The 18,198-nt window shown below is 48.9% G+C and overlaps 10 protein-coding genes across 10 annotated transcripts; 3 read left to right on the top strand and 7 right to left on the bottom strand.

Moving 5' to 3' along the window:
- Nucleotides 1–41: 41 nt before the first annotated feature.
- Bathy04g01580 (putative iron transport system ATP-binding protein) lies at nucleotides 42–2,606 on the bottom strand (the record flags this gene model as incomplete). Its single annotated transcript, XM_007513800.1, has 1 exon — nucleotides 42–2,606. One exon carries the CDS (start codon nucleotides 2,604–2,606, stop codon nucleotides 42–44), a length of 2,565 nt encoding a protein of 854 aa, XP_007513862.1.
- Nucleotides 2,607–2,919: 313 nt separating this feature from the next.
- Bathy04g01570 (T-complex protein 1 subunit gamma) lies at nucleotides 2,920–4,566 on the bottom strand (the record flags this gene model as incomplete). Its single annotated transcript, XM_007513781.1, has 1 exon — nucleotides 2,920–4,566. The coding sequence occupies one exon, from the start codon at nucleotides 4,564–4,566 to the stop codon at nucleotides 2,920–2,922; it is 1,647 nt and encodes a 548-aa protein (XP_007513843.1).
- A 2,133-nt stretch (nucleotides 4,567–6,699) lies between these two features.
- On the top strand, nucleotides 6,700–6,897 carry Bathy04g01560 (unknown protein; the record flags this gene model as incomplete). Its single annotated transcript, XM_007513339.1, has 1 exon — nucleotides 6,700–6,897. The coding sequence occupies one exon, from the start codon at nucleotides 6,700–6,702 to the stop codon at nucleotides 6,895–6,897; it is 198 nt and encodes a 65-aa protein (XP_007513401.1).
- A 417-nt stretch (nucleotides 6,898–7,314) lies between these two features.
- Nucleotides 7,315–8,328, top strand: Bathy04g01550 (unknown protein; the record flags this gene model as incomplete). The annotated part of the gene is made up of 1 exon (XM_007513723.1): nucleotides 7,315–8,328. One exon carries the CDS (start codon nucleotides 7,315–7,317, stop codon nucleotides 8,326–8,328), a length of 1,014 nt encoding a protein of 337 aa, XP_007513785.1.
- A 91-nt stretch (nucleotides 8,329–8,419) lies between these two features.
- Bathy04g01540 (unknown protein) lies at nucleotides 8,420–9,466 on the bottom strand (the record flags this gene model as incomplete). Its single annotated transcript, XM_007513636.1, has 1 exon — nucleotides 8,420–9,466. The coding sequence occupies one exon, from the start codon at nucleotides 9,464–9,466 to the stop codon at nucleotides 8,420–8,422; it is 1,047 nt and encodes a 348-aa protein (XP_007513698.1).
- Nucleotides 9,467–9,606: 140 nt separating this feature from the next.
- Nucleotides 9,607–11,502, bottom strand: Bathy04g01530 (unknown protein; the record flags this gene model as incomplete). The annotated part of the gene is made up of 1 exon (XM_007513443.1): nucleotides 9,607–11,502. The coding sequence occupies one exon, from the start codon at nucleotides 11,500–11,502 to the stop codon at nucleotides 9,607–9,609; it is 1,896 nt and encodes a 631-aa protein (XP_007513505.1).
- A 146-nt stretch (nucleotides 11,503–11,648) lies between these two features.
- Nucleotides 11,649–12,842, top strand: Bathy04g01520 (predicted protein; the record flags this gene model as incomplete). The annotated part of the gene is made up of 1 exon (XM_007513785.1): nucleotides 11,649–12,842. One exon carries the CDS (start codon nucleotides 11,649–11,651, stop codon nucleotides 12,840–12,842), a length of 1,194 nt encoding a protein of 397 aa, XP_007513847.1.
- A 69-nt stretch (nucleotides 12,843–12,911) lies between these two features.
- On the bottom strand, nucleotides 12,912–13,966 carry Bathy04g01510 (predicted protein; the record flags this gene model as incomplete). Its single annotated transcript, XM_007513708.1, has 2 exons — nucleotides 12,912–13,570; nucleotides 13,714–13,966. The coding sequence occupies 2 exons, from the start codon at nucleotides 13,964–13,966 to the stop codon at nucleotides 12,912–12,914; spliced, it is 912 nt and encodes a 303-aa protein (XP_007513770.1).
- Nucleotides 13,967–14,300: 334 nt separating this feature from the next.
- Bathy04g01500 (Predicted membrane protein (patched superfamily) (ISS)) lies at nucleotides 14,301–16,364 on the bottom strand (the record flags this gene model as incomplete). The annotated part of the gene is made up of 1 exon (XM_007513334.1): nucleotides 14,301–16,364. The coding sequence occupies one exon, from the start codon at nucleotides 16,362–16,364 to the stop codon at nucleotides 14,301–14,303; it is 2,064 nt and encodes a 687-aa protein (XP_007513396.1).
- A 358-nt stretch (nucleotides 16,365–16,722) lies between these two features.
- On the bottom strand, nucleotides 16,723–18,054 carry Bathy04g01490 (aminotransferase, class V; the record flags this gene model as incomplete). Its single annotated transcript, XM_007513681.1, has 1 exon — nucleotides 16,723–18,054. One exon carries the CDS (start codon nucleotides 18,052–18,054, stop codon nucleotides 16,723–16,725), a length of 1,332 nt encoding a protein of 443 aa, XP_007513743.1.
- Between the last annotated feature and the right edge of the window lie 144 nt (nucleotides 18,055–18,198).

The raw sequence follows: 18,198 nt of genomic DNA, 5'->3' as shown, positions 1-18,198 counted from the left end.
TTCATTAACATTCGTAATATACAAATTATTAATACCTCTTTTTACAACGCGAGTTTTCGCTTGATGTTTGAATCTTCCTCTGTTTCTTTTTTCGCAAACTTGCGCTGAAGTGCATCAAAAGGCGCCCGTCTTGCTCGACCGGCTGAATTCAAAATGGCACTATTCTCGTCCTCATTCAAACGCCCGTCCTCCGTAGGACGCGCTTTCTTTTTTGCCGAGTGTGAAAGATATCCTTTATCCACGTTCAATTTCCACTCCTTTTTATCTCCGGCTGACAAACTTACGACAAATTCAAACTCATTGAATTCCTCGTCGCTCTTATTCTTTTTGTTCTTTTCCTCCAAAAGTGTTGACGATGTCGCGACCACCGCGCAGTTGGCATCTCGAAGCAACTCATACGCTTCAGCTCGCAACGCGCTCGATTCCATTTGACTCAAATTGTCTCTCACGATAACCAACGTCGCTTCTCTGGCCACCGCTCTGGCCACCGCAACCGCGACGCGTTCGCTTCTAGTGAGCACATTGTTCCAACCCGTCACTCGGCATTCTTGGATTGCCTCACTTGAACAAAAACGCCCGAGCCCAAGTCGCTCAAGAATTGGAAAGACAAACAATTCATCATCTGGAGTGTTAACGGAAACATCGTTGCCAAGTAGCGTTTCGCCATCCCTGGGGAAATTCGGGTATTTTGGCACCACTGCAATATTTTGTCTTCTTTTCAAGAGTAGAGAGAACGTGGTGTCGTCTCCATCGCGGATCATCTTTGCACCGGCAGTGCTACCATCCCTGCTCTCCTTTTCCGTATCGATCTCGACGTATTCTGTGCTAGGATATCCTTCACGATCGTACGAAAAGTCATCCGTAAACAGCCCGTTGGAGCAAATACCAGTATTAAATCGAGAAACGATGGAACCAGTGCCAGCGGAATGCAATCCACAAAACGCTCGCAGCAAAGTTGTTTTGCCACAACCCGGTGGTCCAGATATGCAACACAACTCTCCAGCGTTGAGTTCGAAATCTAAGGATTCTACCAATGGTCTTGCTCTTGTTTTTACACTATTCGCGCTTACGTACGACGCGTCTTCGTACAACGTCAACTTTTCACACTCCAAGATTGGTTTTTGCGCCCAGTTGATTTCGCCATCATCCTCTCGCCGATACACGATGTCGCCGTGAGTGAATTTGTGCACATCTCGCGCTTCAACGACCGCTTGAAGCTTTAATACGTTCGCGCAATGTGTCTCCGCGGCATCTAAAACGACCGATCCAAATCTTCCTTCGCCATCCGCGCTCGAGAAGAATAGTTCTTCGAGCTTCACGAAGGCGTTGTGGGTGGATGTAATCGCAGCAACGCAAGCTTGACCAATACCAAACGGTTTCTCAGATTTAGCAGTCAATAGGACGCTCGCAATAATAGTCCAATTGTTGATGAAAGCACCGAGCGCGATAGATTTTGATCCAGAGAAATACGTATCCACGCAGCGCCGCTTGACGAGCTCGAGTGCATTTTTGACGTTTGGGAAGAGCGCCAGGGACGTCGCGTTCAGTTTCGCCCGAGACGAGGAGACAGAGGAGGAGGAAGAGGATACCAAAGATAATCCATCATCAAACCCGTCTTCTTCTAACGCGTACGGTGCACTCAGGGCCCTCGCATCTCTCAACGCCACCGCAACGGTTTCCCTCGCCTTCTTCGCGACGAATTCTCCTCCTCCGCCTCCTTCGCTCCTTTTCCCTCGCATTTTCTCACTTCTCTTCTTCACCCTCGCGGTGGCAAACGCGAATGCCAGCGCCATCAAACACTTCTCTCTGCCAAAATGCATGTTCAAGACTCTCCCATGGTACGCCAAAGCTAACATCGACTCAATCAATCCAAAACCAGCATAACACGCGCGTTCGCACGCCATTGGTATCCCAAACGCCACGATATCTTCCGCTTCCATCAATACTCTCAAGAGCATCATCGTCACATCGCTCTCCGCGTTATTATTATTATTATTATTATTATTACTCCTCTTTACTTTCCCGCAATCGTCGTCGTCGTCGTCCAAAATAGACTCTAAATCTAACAACCTCCTCCGTTCGAACAACTTCCTCGCCGTCGCCTCCGTAGCGCGCTCCACCAACCTTCGCTCCACGTCGACTTTCACGTACCCGGCCGAAGTCGCCAGCGGTCTCGACAAAAGACCAAAATATAAAAAATGTTCTAAAATAGGTCGTATCGCGTCCGCGTGTCTCCCAACTGCGATCGACGTCCACGCTTGGCTCGATTTCTTGAACGTCTCCGTGCTCGCTTTTTGCGTCGAAAGTTCCAAGAGCGCGAACAAGAGCATCCGCGAGCGCAATTTCGTTTTCTTCGAATTTGGTGTTGACTTTTTCTCTTCTTTGTCTTCGTGCAAACACAAACGCATCAACGCGCGCAGGTGTTTTGTTTTCTCCAGAACTTCGTTCAGAGAATCGCGGCACATTAAATGCGGGTTGAAAATGACTTTCGAGGAGGAGGAGAGCGACGCCGACGACGACCAAAAGCGTTGCCACTTTCCCATTTTTCCAATCGATTTTGAATTTTCAAAGTCCTCATCATCTTTTAAAGAGGAGGAGGAGGACATTTCTCTCTCTCCTCTGCGAGAAAGAAAAAGAAAAAGAAGAAGCAAGGTTTTGCGTGCTTCGAGATGATCGAAACGAAAATCTGCCTTTGACGCGTTCAAGTTGTTGTCGTTGTTGTTCTCAGGTATTCGAAAAGCGTACTTTGGTGTGCAGAAAAAGAGCAGCTCTTTCGAACAATTTTTTTCTTTTTTTTTAATTTGCTTCGTCCTACAGTTTTATTCATTATTACTCTACTACTTAAAAGCTTATTTACTCTCTCTCTCTCTCTCTTCATTTCCCTCTCCTCTTCCTCGATCGAATTCTTCGATCACTCTATTAGTCGTCCTCTTCTGGACTCATATTCTCAACCTCCCCGGGGTTCCCGTCTCGGTTTTTCTTCCTCAACCCGCTGACGACGTCGTCGATTCTCAACAACATGCACGCGCTTTCCACGGCGGTTTTCAACGATTGCGCCTTGACTTCGTACGGTTCCCAAACGCCCAAGGCTTTCATATCGACGATGGTTCCTTTTTCACCGTCGATACCAAACGTGGAGTTTTCTCCGTCTGGAGATTCCGCGTGTTTCGCGCGCAGTTTGGTTAAGGTTCGGATGACGTTCGCGCCGCAGTTTTGCGCCAACGTTCGCGGGATCACCTCCAACGCCGTGCCGATGGCGCGAAAAGGGAGTTGTTCCGTCCCTTGGACAGTATCTGCAAACTTGGAGAGTTCTCTAGAGATGGCCATTTCGACCGCACCACCGCCTGGGAGTAAGCGAGGGTCTTTTAAGATGTTTCGGGCGACACCCATGGCGTCGATTAAGTTACGCTCCACTTCGTTCAAGACGTCTTTCGAGGCGCCTCTCAAGACAATCGTGCATGCTTTCGGTTCATCGCAATCGACGATGAACGTGAAGTATTCGTCGCCAATTTTCTCGACGTTGAATAACCCGGCACCGGTACCGATATCGGATTCTTGCAACTCTTCCAGTCTGTGGATGATGGTCGCGCCCGTCGCTCGGGCGATGCGATTGTTATCCGTTTTTCTCACGCGTCGAATCGCAGTCACGTTTGCCTTGGCCAAGTAATGGCAGCACAAATCCGAGACGCCTTTCTCGGTAATCACCACGTCCGGTTTAAACGAACAAATGATATCGCACTGCTGTTTGATCCAATCTTCTTCCATTTTCAAAAGCACTTCCCAATCTTCCTCCTTCGTAATCTCCACGTTCGTTTGGTTTTCGCCTTTCTTATATTCTAAAGTGCAATCGAGCAACAAAATTCTCGGTTTCTCAATCTTCCTTAACATCCTACCCGGTAAACACACGTCTTTATTCATCATGACACCTTTCAAAACGGTGGAATCTTCGATTGCCCCACCGGGAATCTTTTCCATTTTCGCGAACTTTTTAATATCAATCTCCGCCGACTTGCCGTCCGGGCCTACGGTCTTCACCGTTTGCACCGCGTCCAAGGCCAAATTCGGCACCAAATCCCCTAACCTCGCGGTAAACTTCGTCCCCACGCTCGACCTCACAATCTTCAACAACTCTTCTCTGTTCTCCACGTCCAACGGAAACGCAATTTTCGCGTCGATAATCTCCACCGCTTTCTCCAACGCCTTTGAAAACGCTCTCGCGATAACCGTCGGGTGCACGTCTTTCTCCAAAAACGGAATGGAAAGATGTAAAATTTCCCCGGCTAAGATAATCACGCTCGTCGTCCCGTCTCCAACTTCCTCGTCTTGGCTTCTCGCGAGCTCGATCATCGATTTCGCCGCCGGGTGCGTCACGTCGATTTCCCTCAAAATCGCGTTCCCGTCGTTCGTAATCACGATGCCTCCAGAGGCGTCCAGAATCATCTTCAACATCGACCGTGGGCCTAACGTCGTTCGAACGACATCAGACACCGCTTTCGCCGCGGATATGTTTTGCATTTGGGCTTTTCTCCCGGTCTCGCGGCGTGCGTTGACTTGTAACACTTGCATCTTGATGTCACGAAGAAGTGCGGCGTTGACTTTCGAATTTCACTGGATGTGCGATGACTTTTCTCTCTGACTCCGTAAAGAATGAGGGAACGTTTAAACCGAAGAAGACAAAGAAGCGAAGCTTAAAAAAAAGCGCCTCTCTTTTCTGATGTCGTGCGCTTTTGCGTTCTGCGTCTGCGCGCGGTGTGCTACGAATCGTGCTTTATATAATGACGATGTGTGAGATGACTTTTCTCCTTAAAACGCAAGTCTCTCTCTTGTGTGAAACGAACGAAAGAAAAAAAGCAAAAGACAGACAAAGAAGCAAAAAACTTAAAAAGCTGCTCTGCTTGTTTTCTTTCTGCGAAAAAAAAGTACTTAGCGACGACGACGAGAAAGAAAAGCAGAAAGAAACTCTTCAAGAACTAGGAATTACAACTTTCTAAAACATGCCACACAGAATGTGGCGGGTAATATGTTGGTTTCAAAAAGCATGTTTCGAGCCCCGCGGAACGGAGTCGCGACGGTCCACCACGCCGTCTCATGGAAACATGAGACTTCGCCTCAGCAGGACTGAGACTTTGAAACGGGTTTTAGTAGTGCCGCCGACTAAAATACGCATATGGACTTAAACATATGGTATTTTCAATGATATATTTCAATCAAAAATCAACGTACTTCACCTATCAAAGTTTCTTCGATCGATCTCATGAGAGCCGAGAGTCATGATAGGCTGAGCATCGCAAATGGATGCTCGAGAGACGTTGTGTTGTTTCTGCAATCCAAAAAAAAAGGAGAGAACTCTCGATTTTAATCGATACAAACTCCCCCACCGGTACTAAAATCCGTTTCAAATGAAAGGTTGGAATTCTTTCCCAAAAAATGCTCTTTCCTCCATGTAAAGTCGTCGTTGACTTCTTCTTCGATGAAGAAGAGAGAAGATATGCAATAACACGACGACAAAGAAAAGAACACAAAAAAGGAGAGAAACTCGCCCGCGCAAGTCAAAACTCTCCGTACTCGAACCCCCTTTGTCCGTTCTTTCCCAGCTCTTTTCATTTTTCATTCATCTGCCATGCGATAGAGAGATACAAAAACGCTCGATTTGTATCTCTAAAACAGAAAGAAAGCAAACGATGAAGAAAAGAGCTCCCACCCTTCCACCCACTATCATCGATAGATCTCTATCGATGATAGCAATGCGTGTGACTTTCTCGCGCGCGTGCGCGCGCGCACGCAAAAAAAAAGTGATATTATATGCGCGCGCAAATGCGCGCAAATGCGCGCGCGAGAAAGTGAAGAGGAAATGAAAAAAAATGCGTTTTTAGATACAGATACAAAAGTTTCTCTTTCTCTTTCTCTTTCTCTTTCTTTTTCTCTTTCTTTTTCTCTTTCTTTTCTGCTCCTCTCGAAAAGAAACATTCTTCTCTCTCTCTCGACTTGTGGAAACGAACACACCAAACAGAAAGAGCAGAGCAGTTTTCAGCCGAAAAGACAAAAAAAAAATCACAGATATCTCGCCATAAAACTGACCCACGTCGACACTTTATACTCACTTAAACACTCACACACACATAATGTTCTCTGTTACCCAATCCGCTGTTGCGCAATCCGTTCGCTTGAACGTCGTTTCCAAGAGAAGCGTCAAAGTTCGGTGAGTCGTGGTGGCGTTGTTCTTGTTCTTCTTATGTTTTTCGCGCGTATCGTTCTCTTTTAAACGCGCGCGCGCGGTGAAAGAGAAATCCCGATGGATGATGTTTTCCACGTTGGATGATGATGAAGATGATGAGAAATGCGATTGACTTTCGCGCGCGCGTTCTCTCGCGCTTTCTTAAAAAGAGAACGAAAGAAAGAACGGGCGATTGAATCGAACGCCGTTTCATTCATTCGTTCATTCTTTAATTCGTTTTTCACGCGTTCATGCGTTCGTTCAAGAAGAAGAACACGCGTTAGGTCGAGAGAATTCGTTTTGTTATCCACTCCGTTCGTGTACACGTCGTGTGTCCTGTGCTTGACACGTCGCCAAATTTGGCTGATTTTTTGATTTTTTTTCTCTCTTTTCGGAAGAGAATTTTTGGACGCATCAAACAAAACACTCACCATCTCTTTCGCTTTTCTTTTGAGAACAGCTCTGGCGACAACTTCTCCGCGCCGATGAGAGACGATTCCGAAACGTTCAAGAACTCCTTGGCTGGCCAATCCAACTGGAACGCCTACGAAGGTGGCGACGAGAAGCCGCTCACCCCGGAAGAGAAGAAGGCCAAGAACGCCAAGGAAGACGCGGAAGCCGCGGCGAGACGCGCCGCCTCCGCCGCCAAGATGGCGGCTGAGCGCAAAGCCGCCGGCGCCTAATCAGCGAAAGGTTTCATTTCCTGCTTTTAAAATTCTTCTGTTTTTTGACACTCTTAAGAGTCGAACAGAAGAAGTTTATTCGTTGAGGGATAGAAAAACCCGATCCGAAACTAAATATATTCGTCATCTCCGAGCGCGCTTATCCGGCACACCTTCATTTGTTGTATACTTGTAGTTGTATTTGTTGTTTTGTTATTTCGATTGATCAAAGATATTAAAAAATTCATTAATTCATGAACAAAACGTACCAACGTATCCGTTTCTCTACTCATCAGTTCAACGAGTGCTGTTCTTCTTTCGTTTTGATTGCGATAAAAGAGAGATATACCTCGCGAGAAATTTTGGGCACCCCTCTGTGCTCTGAATGAAACGTTTTCCCCGTCGTCGTCCTGCACAACTTTAACGCGCGCTTTATTTATGCTTTTTCTTCTTCGAAAAGCGACGATTCAGACGATTCAGACGATTCAGACGATTCAGACGGCTGGGAAAAGACAGAGGAGGAGGAGAAGGAAGAAGTCGTTTTTATCGTCGTCGTCGTTTGAAGAAGATTCGGACGCGCTCGTGCATTTCATCGAAACCGTCGCTAAAAATGATTTCAACGCGCGCGAGAGAGTGCGCGTCGGGCAAGACGATATCGAAGATCGAGGGTACGCGTTGATTGCGAACAGACCTTTACGAGCGGGAGAGGTGGTTCTTTCTTTACCGATGCGCGCGAGATTCGTGGTGCTTTCATCGTCATCAGAAGAGGAAGACGAAGATATCTATTCCTGGTCGAAACCGTTGGCGAAACGGTTGGTGTTTGACGAAAAGGAGAGGAAACGACACGAGGTTTGGCTGAAGAGTTTACCGAAAGAAGCACCGAGAGTGCCTGGGATATACATGGAGGAAGAGGAGATCGAGAGATGGGTGAAAGATATGACGCTGAGAGAACGGTTGATAAGGAGTCGGAGAGACCATCGAGCGTTCGTAAACGGATGTTGCGGCGACGACGAAAAGGAGAAGAGAGAACTGTCGCGAATGAGGAGTTTCTTACAAAGTCGTATATTTGCGGACGATAAGAAGAGAAGATGGAATGCACCTCTGATTGACTTTTGCAACCACTCTTTCGAGGCGAACTGTTTCGTTCGGACGAACGTTGGGAAGGAGAACAAGCAAGGGAAAATTGCGACGGCGGAGATTTGCGACGACAGTTTTTTTATCGCGCGAGACGAAGAAAAAGAGGAAGAATATTTCGAACTCGTGGTTTCGGATGAAGGTTCCATAGATGTGGACGAACCGCTAACAATCTCCTACGCGCCCTCGCGCTCTGGCAACACGAATGCGTCGTTATTCTTCGAGCAGTATGGTTTTCTCTTGGAGGATACAGAAAATTCAGCTTCGTTTTTGAACAGCGTGGAGAGCGTTGAAAAGTTTCTTTCCTTTAGAAAATAGTTATTCTTTTACTAGTAGTTTAAATAGTAGTACTACTAATAGCATCGCTTACAAAATAATACAGGTATGTATATGTATGCATCGCACTCTGCTACACCGCGTGCTCGGCGACGTCTCGTAACATTTTAAGCAAACCTTTCATCGACGTTTTCTTGGCCTTCATCTTCTTCTTCTTCGAGCCGCTTTTCGCGGCGGTATTTCCTTTACTTTTCTTCAACAAGAAAACTTCCTCCAACTCCTCGTCCACGTCGTCCATGAAAACAATCTCCCCCATCGCCTCTCGTCTCTGTCGATCCGCAAACTCCTCCGAATTTTTCGCCGTCTCTTTCGCCTCCGTCTCTGCTTTCCTCGCCACGTCTACCAACTCCTGTCTCGTAAACGACACCGTCTTCATCTCGCTCTCTACTCGTTGCATCACCTGAAACACTTCCTCCAACGCTTCTTTTCTCGAAACTCCAACCATATTTTCCTCTTCCACCGATTTCGCCACCATCGTCAGTCTTTGCCGCCAATTTCTGGCTAAATCGTCCGCCCTCGGATCCACCGCGAGCGCTAACCCGCCCTCCGCGCCCAACTTCACCCGCTCCACCACCTCCTCCAACGGTTTCAACTCCTCTTCCTCTAACCCTCTCAATTGTTTCGCCACCAGCTGCTCCGCGCGCTTTTTCGCGATGTGTGAGGTTGTTTTCTGACACTCCAACAGTCCTTCCAACAATCGTTCGTTGTTTACGCTCAGTAATCCGGGCAGTTTCTTCAACGTCTTCGGACTGATGGCGAGTAATTGATTGGCCAAATTCTTGTGCCTATTCGCGTCTCTTTTCAGCTGGCTCTTGTTCTTCCTTCCGAAGTAAATCGGATCACCCTTTGCGTTTTCCGCGAACACGTCCCCGTTGCCGATGAAACCGTCCTCGTCTGTGTCCTCGTTTCCTGGAGACGACGACGTTTGAGAGGCGGTTTCTCGGAAGAATCCTTTGTGCACGACGAGGTGGCGGCTCGGGAAATTGTGGTGCAACCTCGTCATCGAATTCGATGCAGACGACGACGACGACGACGACGCGGCGAAATGAGACAACGCTCGCCGAAAAGTCGTCGTCGCAGTTCTAGAGGACAACATGCAACAAGAGGACAACGACGACATTATTATGTGTGTCGTGTTCTTGCGTATATATTTTAGAATTCTTTGTTGTGTGGTAATTCTCTCACGTGAGAGCTCTTTTAAAAGTCTCTATCTAAAAACGCGTGCGTTATCTCCGCTAGTATATCTATTTTCTTCTATATTCAGCGTGGACGACTACGAGCGTCCCAAATCAGCTGTCCTAAACGTGCAGTTTCCTCGTTCCCTCCGAAAGAGTCTCGAAGGAATTCGCCGGCATCTTCTCGGTGTTCCATTGTTTGCACGTATTCGATGAGATCTCGATTGGAGTCCGCGCCGGTGAGTTCTCGCAAGGAGAGGTTGAAGAACGTTGTCGTTTCCGCGGTGTCTTCGTCGTCGTCGTTGATGATGCGGGAGGGTGAAGCGAAATCTTTCTCGTCCTCCTCGTGAGTATTGTTTAGAACGACAAAGTTGGCGAAATCTGCGGCGACGTGTTTCTCTATGCCTAAAGTACCGAGGAGGTCGATGACGTCTTGGCGCGTCGGCATCGCCGGTAAGACGTCGTTGGCGAGCGTTTCGGAAACGTCTCGGTCGAAACCGAGTTGGCGCAAGGTTTGGGCGATGTCGTCGGAGAGAGAGCTTTGCTTTCGTGCCTCTTCTTCTTCTTCTCGTGAGCTCAGAGAAACGGCGCGAGCGACTTCGAGTTCTCGTTCGAGCTCTTCGTCGAGTTTTATTCGTTCGCGAGCGTGTTCGTCCGCGCTGAGCGAAAGCGCTAATTTTAAAGCCTCTTCCTCGGACATTGTCGTTTGCTGAAACTCTTCGTGCGGCAATCGGTGTTCTGGTGCTCTCGTGGGAGGAGCAGCGCGAGACAAAGGTAACGATGGAAACGTGCTCTCGTCTTTTCGTTTGTTGTCGAGGAAGCGTCCACCGACCAGTGGTCTCGACGCTACTCGTTGGAAGTTTTCTTCTTCTTCTTCTTCTTCTTCCTCGTCTGTAGTCGACATCCTCAAATCTTCCTCATCGAATTGTTTCTGCGACCACGCTTTCCTTCCGAATCCTACACTCGTACCGATCGGAATTCCAGCTCTAACGTCCTTCTTCTTCTTCTTTGGTGGCATCGCGGGTTTCTGTCTCGTCGTGGTCGTTGTAATAGCAGTCGTAGAAGTAGCCGGCTTCTTCTTAGACGACGCCGGCGCGAAGCCGCGCATGCGCAGCATTTTCGTCGCAATATCTTCGTATTCTTCCACGCGCTGCTTGCTTTCTCTCGTCGCATCTTGTGGACCAACAGCACTCTTTGCCGCCGTCATCCTCTCCTTTGCCGCTTTCGCTCTCTCCTCTCTCGACATCCTAAAATCCGAGACTGACGCGACCATCCCCAAATCTTCCAACGATTTCGGATGATTCTGTTGACGACGATCTTCATCTCTCACATCCTCTTCTTCTTCTTCAAACGCAATCTCGCACCTCCTCCTCTTCCTCATTCTCTCCTCGTCTTCCTCGTCTTCCTTCCCATTCCTCTTCTCGAAATACATCGCCGCCAACTTATCGTACCTATGCGACCAAAACGGATAACGCCTCATCAACTCGCAAAATCGAGCAAACTCTTTATTCGTCTCTCTCAACTGTTTCACCCGCAACACGTCCTCTGGTTTCACCGGATCTTCGCCATTGTCCTTTTCTCCACCTCTCTTGACCGAATCTTTGATTAACCCGGTTTTTGTGTCCCAGTACTTCTTGTTCGCGTGTCTCGGTTTCGCTCGTTCTTTTCGCTCTTCCTCTTTTCGCTTTGGTACTACTTCAACTTTTCGTCGCAAACCGACGATTTTTACGTTCTCTCTCGCGAGTACCTCTTCCACGCGCGTCTCCTCGTGTTTCCCTTGAATTTCGATGACTTTTTCTCCTTTTCCTTCCCGCACCGCTCTCGCTTGCGCGCCGAGACGCTTCGATATTCGCGAGCACAAAGCGTCAATCGCGTCGTCGCATCCCGAGACGTTTCGTATCTTCGTGACGAGCCAATGCTTGCGTTTTTCGTGCTCGACCGAAAGTCGGCCTTTTTTCGTCGCTTCGATTGAAATCATCATCGTAAAATTCTCTCCTCCTTTACGTTTTCCTCCTCCTTTTCCATCTTCTGCTCGCGACGTGTTGTCATCGATGTGAGAGTGTTGTTTGCGTCATCTCATCCGACGAACTTTGGGGAAAAACACAATCGTCGTTTTCTTTACAAAAAATGTCGACCACGAATGTGTCCTCTTCACCGGCGGTGGTGACGGCCTCTTCGAACGGAACGCTCCAAACCGGTGAAGGAAAAGGAAAAGGAGTTTCAGGTGATGCGTCCTCTTCGTCTCCCGTACCGGTCGTGTTACGAGTGAGCCAACTGGATGCGCACCAACTCGATAACGAACTCCTGGAAATCATCTTCCTCAAGCAACTCGGGAAGTGTTTCGATTGTTTCGACGAAAGCATAGCTTCGAAATACAAAGAAGAGATGAAGGTATTCCTGGAATTCTTACTCTGGTTTAAAACCGTGCGAGTTTCAAAACCAACGCCCGGGATGGAGATGATGAACGTGACGTATTTAGACGAGAAAGGAATCGCCCAATTCGGGAGCATAAGAGAGCAGCAAAAATGGACGCTTTTGCTGTGCGGTTCTCTGTGTAAATACCTGTACTCGAAAGCGACGAATTTCGCCGCCAATAAGTGCTTACCAGATGACACGACGTCGAGAGTGGTGAAACTGTTAGGAACTGCGCACTCGGTGGCGAGAACGATGAATTTGATTTTGTTCTTGTACTCGGGGAAGTTTCCGAACGTGCCGCAACGAGCGGCCAACGTGAGATTCGCGCACGAAAATCCAAACGCGGGGAGGGCGATGACGTTCGAGTATTTGAATCGAGCGTTGGCGATGAGAGAGATTACGGAGGTTGGGAAAACGGTAGTGATGCCGATGATGGAGAGCAAAGGGGCGAGGGAGTTCTTTAGGAGGGCGAAGTACGTGCTCGGCTTTCGTCAACAAGGAGGAGAGGCGGCGGCGAGACTAGAAGAGAGCGATGACGACGACGAAGAAGAAGAAGAAGAAGAGGAAATAGAAGACGAAGACACGAATAGAAGAAAACGGAAAGAGAAGAAAAGTAATAAACGACTGGGAGGGATGATGGTGAGGACAATACGAGACGCCTCGACCGTTCGAATAGGAGAGGATGGATTCGACGAGGACGTCGCTATTTGCGCAGCGTGCGGCGACGCGCCTATTCCGTGTAACGCGTTCGTCGCGAAACGGTGTGGATGTAGCTATTGTTATTATTGCGCCGCGGCGAGATTGGAGGAGTGTAAAGCAGAAGGCAATTGGAAAGGGTTCGCGTGTGAAAACTGCGCGACGAGAATCAACTCCTTTCGCAGGATAAACTTAAAAACGATAGAATAAATTAGTAGAATTTTCGCGAAGAGTACAAGTGTTGGATAGTTAGATTTAGCTCATTAAAACGCACTATACTTAACCGACGATCATCGTCGTCTCGTCTTGGAACGAATATTCCGGAACTTCTAAATTCTCCGGCGCCGGTCCTTTACGAATTCTCCCGCTCGCGTCGTAGTGACTCCCGTGGCACGGGCAAAACCAACCGTTGTAATCGCCGGCGTTGGCAATCGGCACGCACCCAAGATGCGTGCACACCCCAACCACAACCAACCACTCCGGGTTCTGCGTTCTATCCGCATCCGCTTGCTTATCTCTCAATTCTCCCAAATCCACCGCGTTCTCCTTCGCGATCTCATCCGCCGTTCGTCTTCGAATAAACACCGGCTTCCCTCTCCACTTCACCGTCGTCGTCGTCCCCCGTTGTATTTTGCTCAAGTCCACTTCTAAAGACGCCAAAGCGAGCACATCCGCGGTGGCAGACATGGACATTAAAAACTTCAACACCGCTAAGCGAATCGCCGAGGCGTAAATCATGCGACCGCCAGTCAAGACGAAGTACGTGAACGCTCTCTTGTCCGGGTCTCCGATTTTATCCACGCGATGGTTTTCCTGCGCGTAGTTTGGTTCGCTGTTTGGCGTTTTCAACGCGTTCAAGATGGCGCCAGAGTTCACCGGGACCATGGAACCGTTTCCGTTGCTTCCAGAGGTGGATACCGCGGCATCGGACGCGTAGCCTGTCATGTGAGATTGATGATAGAAAAATGGTACAAAAGTCAGTATTATTATTTTACGTTGATGAAATCTCTCAAAGAGTAGTCCAAAAGGTAAAAAATCATCCGTCGCGGAAATGCGCGCGAACGAGCGCGACGCGAGCGACCTATCCCAGATCCAACCCAACGAAAACGTCCATCGATATCTTTTCCTTTCGAATGTAACACATTCTGCCTTAATTTCGTACCTCTCCTCCCCACATTTTGCTGTTCTCGCTCATCATTTTTCGCAACGGTGCTGTTGTTGTTCAAAATACCGCCGTGTGTCATCGCCGCTTTTTGGGCGGTCGACGAGGACGAGTGCGAACGCGCGGCGAGTAAAGCGCGGTGAAGAACCGACGCGACGTGTTTTCTCGACATCGTTTCTGCGGACGGACTGTTGAAGATGAATTCGCGTGTACGCGCGTTGAAGGAGGACTATTTATGGCGTGCGCGTAAAAATCTGATCGGTTTTCTCTCGATCTTTTGTCTAAAATACTATGTACTGCTTTGTCTGATTTTGGCAGCGAAAAGCGCTCTCTTCGATTACTTTCAAATACTTTTACATTCCTATTATGACTTGATTAAAAGTCGCTACATATATATACACACACGCGTTGTTACGGCTACTTTTCTATCGCGTGCTCTATTCATCATTCGTGGCGTAACTCATCTGACGTCTGGCGTCGTCTCGTCGGTATTCTCGTTGGTGTTGTTATTGTTGTTGTTCGTCGTCGTCGTCGTCGAAGCAGCAACTCTCTCCGCAACACCCAACGGACGCGTCCCATTGCTGTGCGTGCGTGCAATCCTCTCGCCATAACTCGCGAAACGTGGTCGATTTTTGCGACTCGGTCAAGCCGAGTTCGGTGATCCATTCGCCGTTCGCGCGGAATTGGTTCGCCACGCGCAAGGCGTTTTGTTTGTGCAACACCGGAACAAACGCGAATTGATGATCTTTGTTTTCTTCGTCTTTGAGTTCGGCGAGAATTTTCGGTTCGACGTCGAACGCGGAGAAGGAAGTAGGCTGACCGTAGAGTTTACCTCTCGCGGTTTGTGGCGTCCAGTCTTTGAGCATTCGTCGACTGTTTTTAGACGCGTCCACTTGGGAGGCGACGAGCTGGTCTGTTTTGGTTGTCGTCGTTTCTGAAGGATCGGAGTATTTTTGGACCCACTCGGATGGGATTTCCGGCGCGTCGTGGTGCTTGGCCATCACTCGCAAGTTCTTAATCGCAGAGAGACGAATGTCTTCGTGTAACTCGTCATGAATGGCCGTTTTCGTTTCGTCGTTGTATTGCTTTCTCTTGGCGTTCTTTTCCAAGCCTTCGATGGCGTTCCAGATTTGCCCAAAGTCGTACCCGTCGTGCTCGTGCAAACCTAAATACTCCTCCACGCGTCTCGTTGTCGCTTCCAAATTATCTTTGCCGGAGAAATCTTCCTCGAACAACACCAACAAATTCGGAAACGCGTCTTTCCACAGAGACAAGTAATGGTCGTACCTCGACGCGCCGAGTACCGGGTGAGCGTCCAAACACTTGCTCAAATCGTCCTCGTTCGAGCCGCTAAAACCGCCGCAGTTGTTCAAATCGCGCTTCATCTTTTGGAACGCTTGAACGGAGGATTTTGACGTTTTCGCGCACGCCCCGACGCCGCCGTAATTCGCCGCGTTCGTATCATCACCGCTATCATTGCTACTCTCCACGCTCTCCATCGCGTACCTCTCCATCGCTCTCTCAATCGGATCGCTTAAAACAACAATCGGCCTTAATCGTGGCAACGTGTTCCTCATCGCTTTCGCGCAACACGAACAACTAAAACTCGTATCCGACCAATCTCCGTAAATCATCCCTTTATGTTTATCCTTATCGTAGGAAGTCCCGGTTGGAATGACTTCTCGACTGTCCCTCGCCTCGCCTCGCTTGATTTTTTTCGGCACGAGCGCGTCCACGTACGCCTTCAACATCGCCGCGCCTCTCTCGCTCTGATGCCCTTCGCACATCTCCCCACCACTCGCTCTCGTCCCGTACGGCGTGTTCCAAAAGTGCACCGCTTTCGCATCGCTATCAATCATCGGATGTTCCTTCAGCGCCGCTCGCAACCGCCCCGTGCTCGTACTCGCGCCGAGAATCGCAAAGTGCGGTAAGCAGTGCTCCTCGCTCAATTTCGCGTCTCTAAAACACGTCGCCGGGCCGACGTATCTCGCGTGGCCTCGAAACTGTTCGTACCATTCCTCCGCTTTCCCCGATTTCCACACCACGTTCGCCGCGCTGAAGAGGAAAAACGCCACCGCGACGGAGACCACGCCTGGGCAGAAGTCTCGCCAACCGAATTCGCTTCGCTGCGTTTTGTCCTCTGTTTTCTTCGTTTTAATTCTCGGTAACCCTTCCGGCGTTTGTTTGATGACGATGTTCCCGATGTTATTATTATTAGTATTGCTATTCTTGTTTTCTTTGAGCGACGATAAAGGCGTCCGTTCGTCGATGACGAGTGTGCCTCCAAAATCGACTTTTCCATGATGATGACTGCTGCGCGCGGCCTTTCCAAAATCGGGACTCCCACTCGCACCGTCGTCCTCTCTCGTGGTCATCGGCGATGAATTATTCGACGAATGATGAAAATTGTGAGAAGAAGACGTGGTCGAAGATGCCATCGTCGACGGCGTTCGAGAGCTTCGAATCCGCTCCTCTCGAGGCATGTCTCGCGACCACATCGTGCGTACACTTTGAAATCCAACACCAATCTGTTCGTTCTGAAGCCGCTCTTTCATGAGAAAAAAATTCATTTTTCGGTTTTGTCAAAGGGACATATTTAGGGTTTTTTTAAGTGGTGTAAAACGTACTTTATAAACACAAGCTGGAAGCGCACTCTTTTCAAAATATCCCGTCGTCGTCGCGAGGGTACCGAGCGAAGATGTACCGAAAAAGAAGATGTGTGTGTTCACGGTACGAGTGACGTTGTTACGTTTGCTGTTGCTGGTAATGCCACCAGAAAATGTAAATACACGATATCAACACATCTGCGACGAAGGAAACGCGAAGGACAACGGTCGCTCTCTCTTTCTCTCTCTCTTTCTTTATATTCGTCTTCGTCTCTCGTTGAAGAAGAGAGCGAGGATGGCGACGACTTTTTTTAGTAGTAAGTTACGGTGGTATCAACAACTCGTCTTTAATCTGGTCCAACGCGTTTTCTAACGTCTTCGTCGTCTCGTCGATGTTTTTCAGCTTGTCGTTCCCGAACAAGCCGAACCGAACGGTCGTCACGTCGGTCGGTTGCGCATTTCCCAACATCCACGGGACACCAGCGGCGACTTGCGTGCCGACAGATTTGAAACTCTTCCCGGCGTTTGAGTTTTTGTTTATGTAGATGACGACGATGCCGGCGGCTTGGAATTTTGGGTGCGCGACCGTTTGGAAGCCTTTGGAGACGACCATGTCGACGACCGACGTGCCGAGTTTACTAAACGTCGTCTTCGCGCGACCTAAGTTATATTTTTTCAAATCCAAGGCGGCGTTTCGAAACAACGCGATGCAATCCGTCGGTAACGTGGTGTAATACGCGAACCCGCCTTTATCGTACGCGTCGGAAACTTCCAACCATTTACGTAAATTCAACGCCATCGAATCCGACGCGCTCCCGACCGAATCCGTTCCTCTCGCTGCTTTTTCACCTCTTTCGTTTAAGATGACGACTCCAACGCACGCGGGCGCGCTCCATCCTTTCTGTGGCGCCGTGATGTACGCGTCCACCAAATTCGATTTCGTATCGATCCACGTCGTGCCGGCGGCGATGCCGTCCAACACGAAAATTCCATCCGAAAATTTTCTCGTCGCCTCGCCGATTCTTTTCACGTACTCCGCGGGTAACTCCACCCCAGTGCTCGTTTCCACGTGCGGCGCAAACACCACTCGCGGTTTATGTTTCTCGATCAACTTTTCCACCTCCTCGATTGCCATCGGTTGCACTCTCGGCCACCGATCTCCGTCTCGCTTCTTCACCTCGGCTCGCGCGACGATCGCCTTCGCGCCGAGACTTCTCGTCACTTGCTCGATGATATCCGTCCACCTGTAGGAAAAGTACCCGTTGCGTAAAATCAACACCGTATCACCATCCGACGCGAACTGTCGAAATACTGCCTCCATCGCGTACGTCCCGCTTCCGGGTAACCACACCGCGTTGTCCGCGTTGTACGCCTCTTTTAACACCTGTTTCAACTCTCGATGAATCTGTACGTACGTATCGGACATGGAGTTCAACGCTCTGTCGGTATACACGACTGAAAACTCGTTCAAAATTACATCTGGTAAAGTTGTATCCCCGTGGTAGTTTTGGCCCGCGTTTAACGCGCGCGAGTGGTATTTTTCGTTCGTTCCGTTCTTGTTTTGATGGTGCGGACACGCCTCTCCCCTGGCGGCTTGAGGCGATGTTCCCGAGACCGTTAGGAAAAGAAGAAGAATTATTGGAACCAAAAACATGTTTTAAATACTAATAATACTACTAATAATAAAGAGAGGAAGTGAACTCTGCGTGTTTTGTGGTCAGACTTTGACGATGTGTGCTCGCAAAGTGAGCGCGTCTGCGTGTGTGTTGTCTGCGCTTTTTAATCGAGGTTACGTGTA

This window comes from Bathycoccus prasinos, assembly GCF_002220235.1.
Source record: "Bathycoccus prasinos genomic : Chromosome_4".
NCBI classification, from domain to species: Eukaryota; Viridiplantae; Chlorophyta; class Mamiellophyceae; order Mamiellales; family Bathycoccaceae; genus Bathycoccus; species Bathycoccus prasinos.
This window is presented reverse-complemented; position numbering and strand designations above follow the sequence as displayed.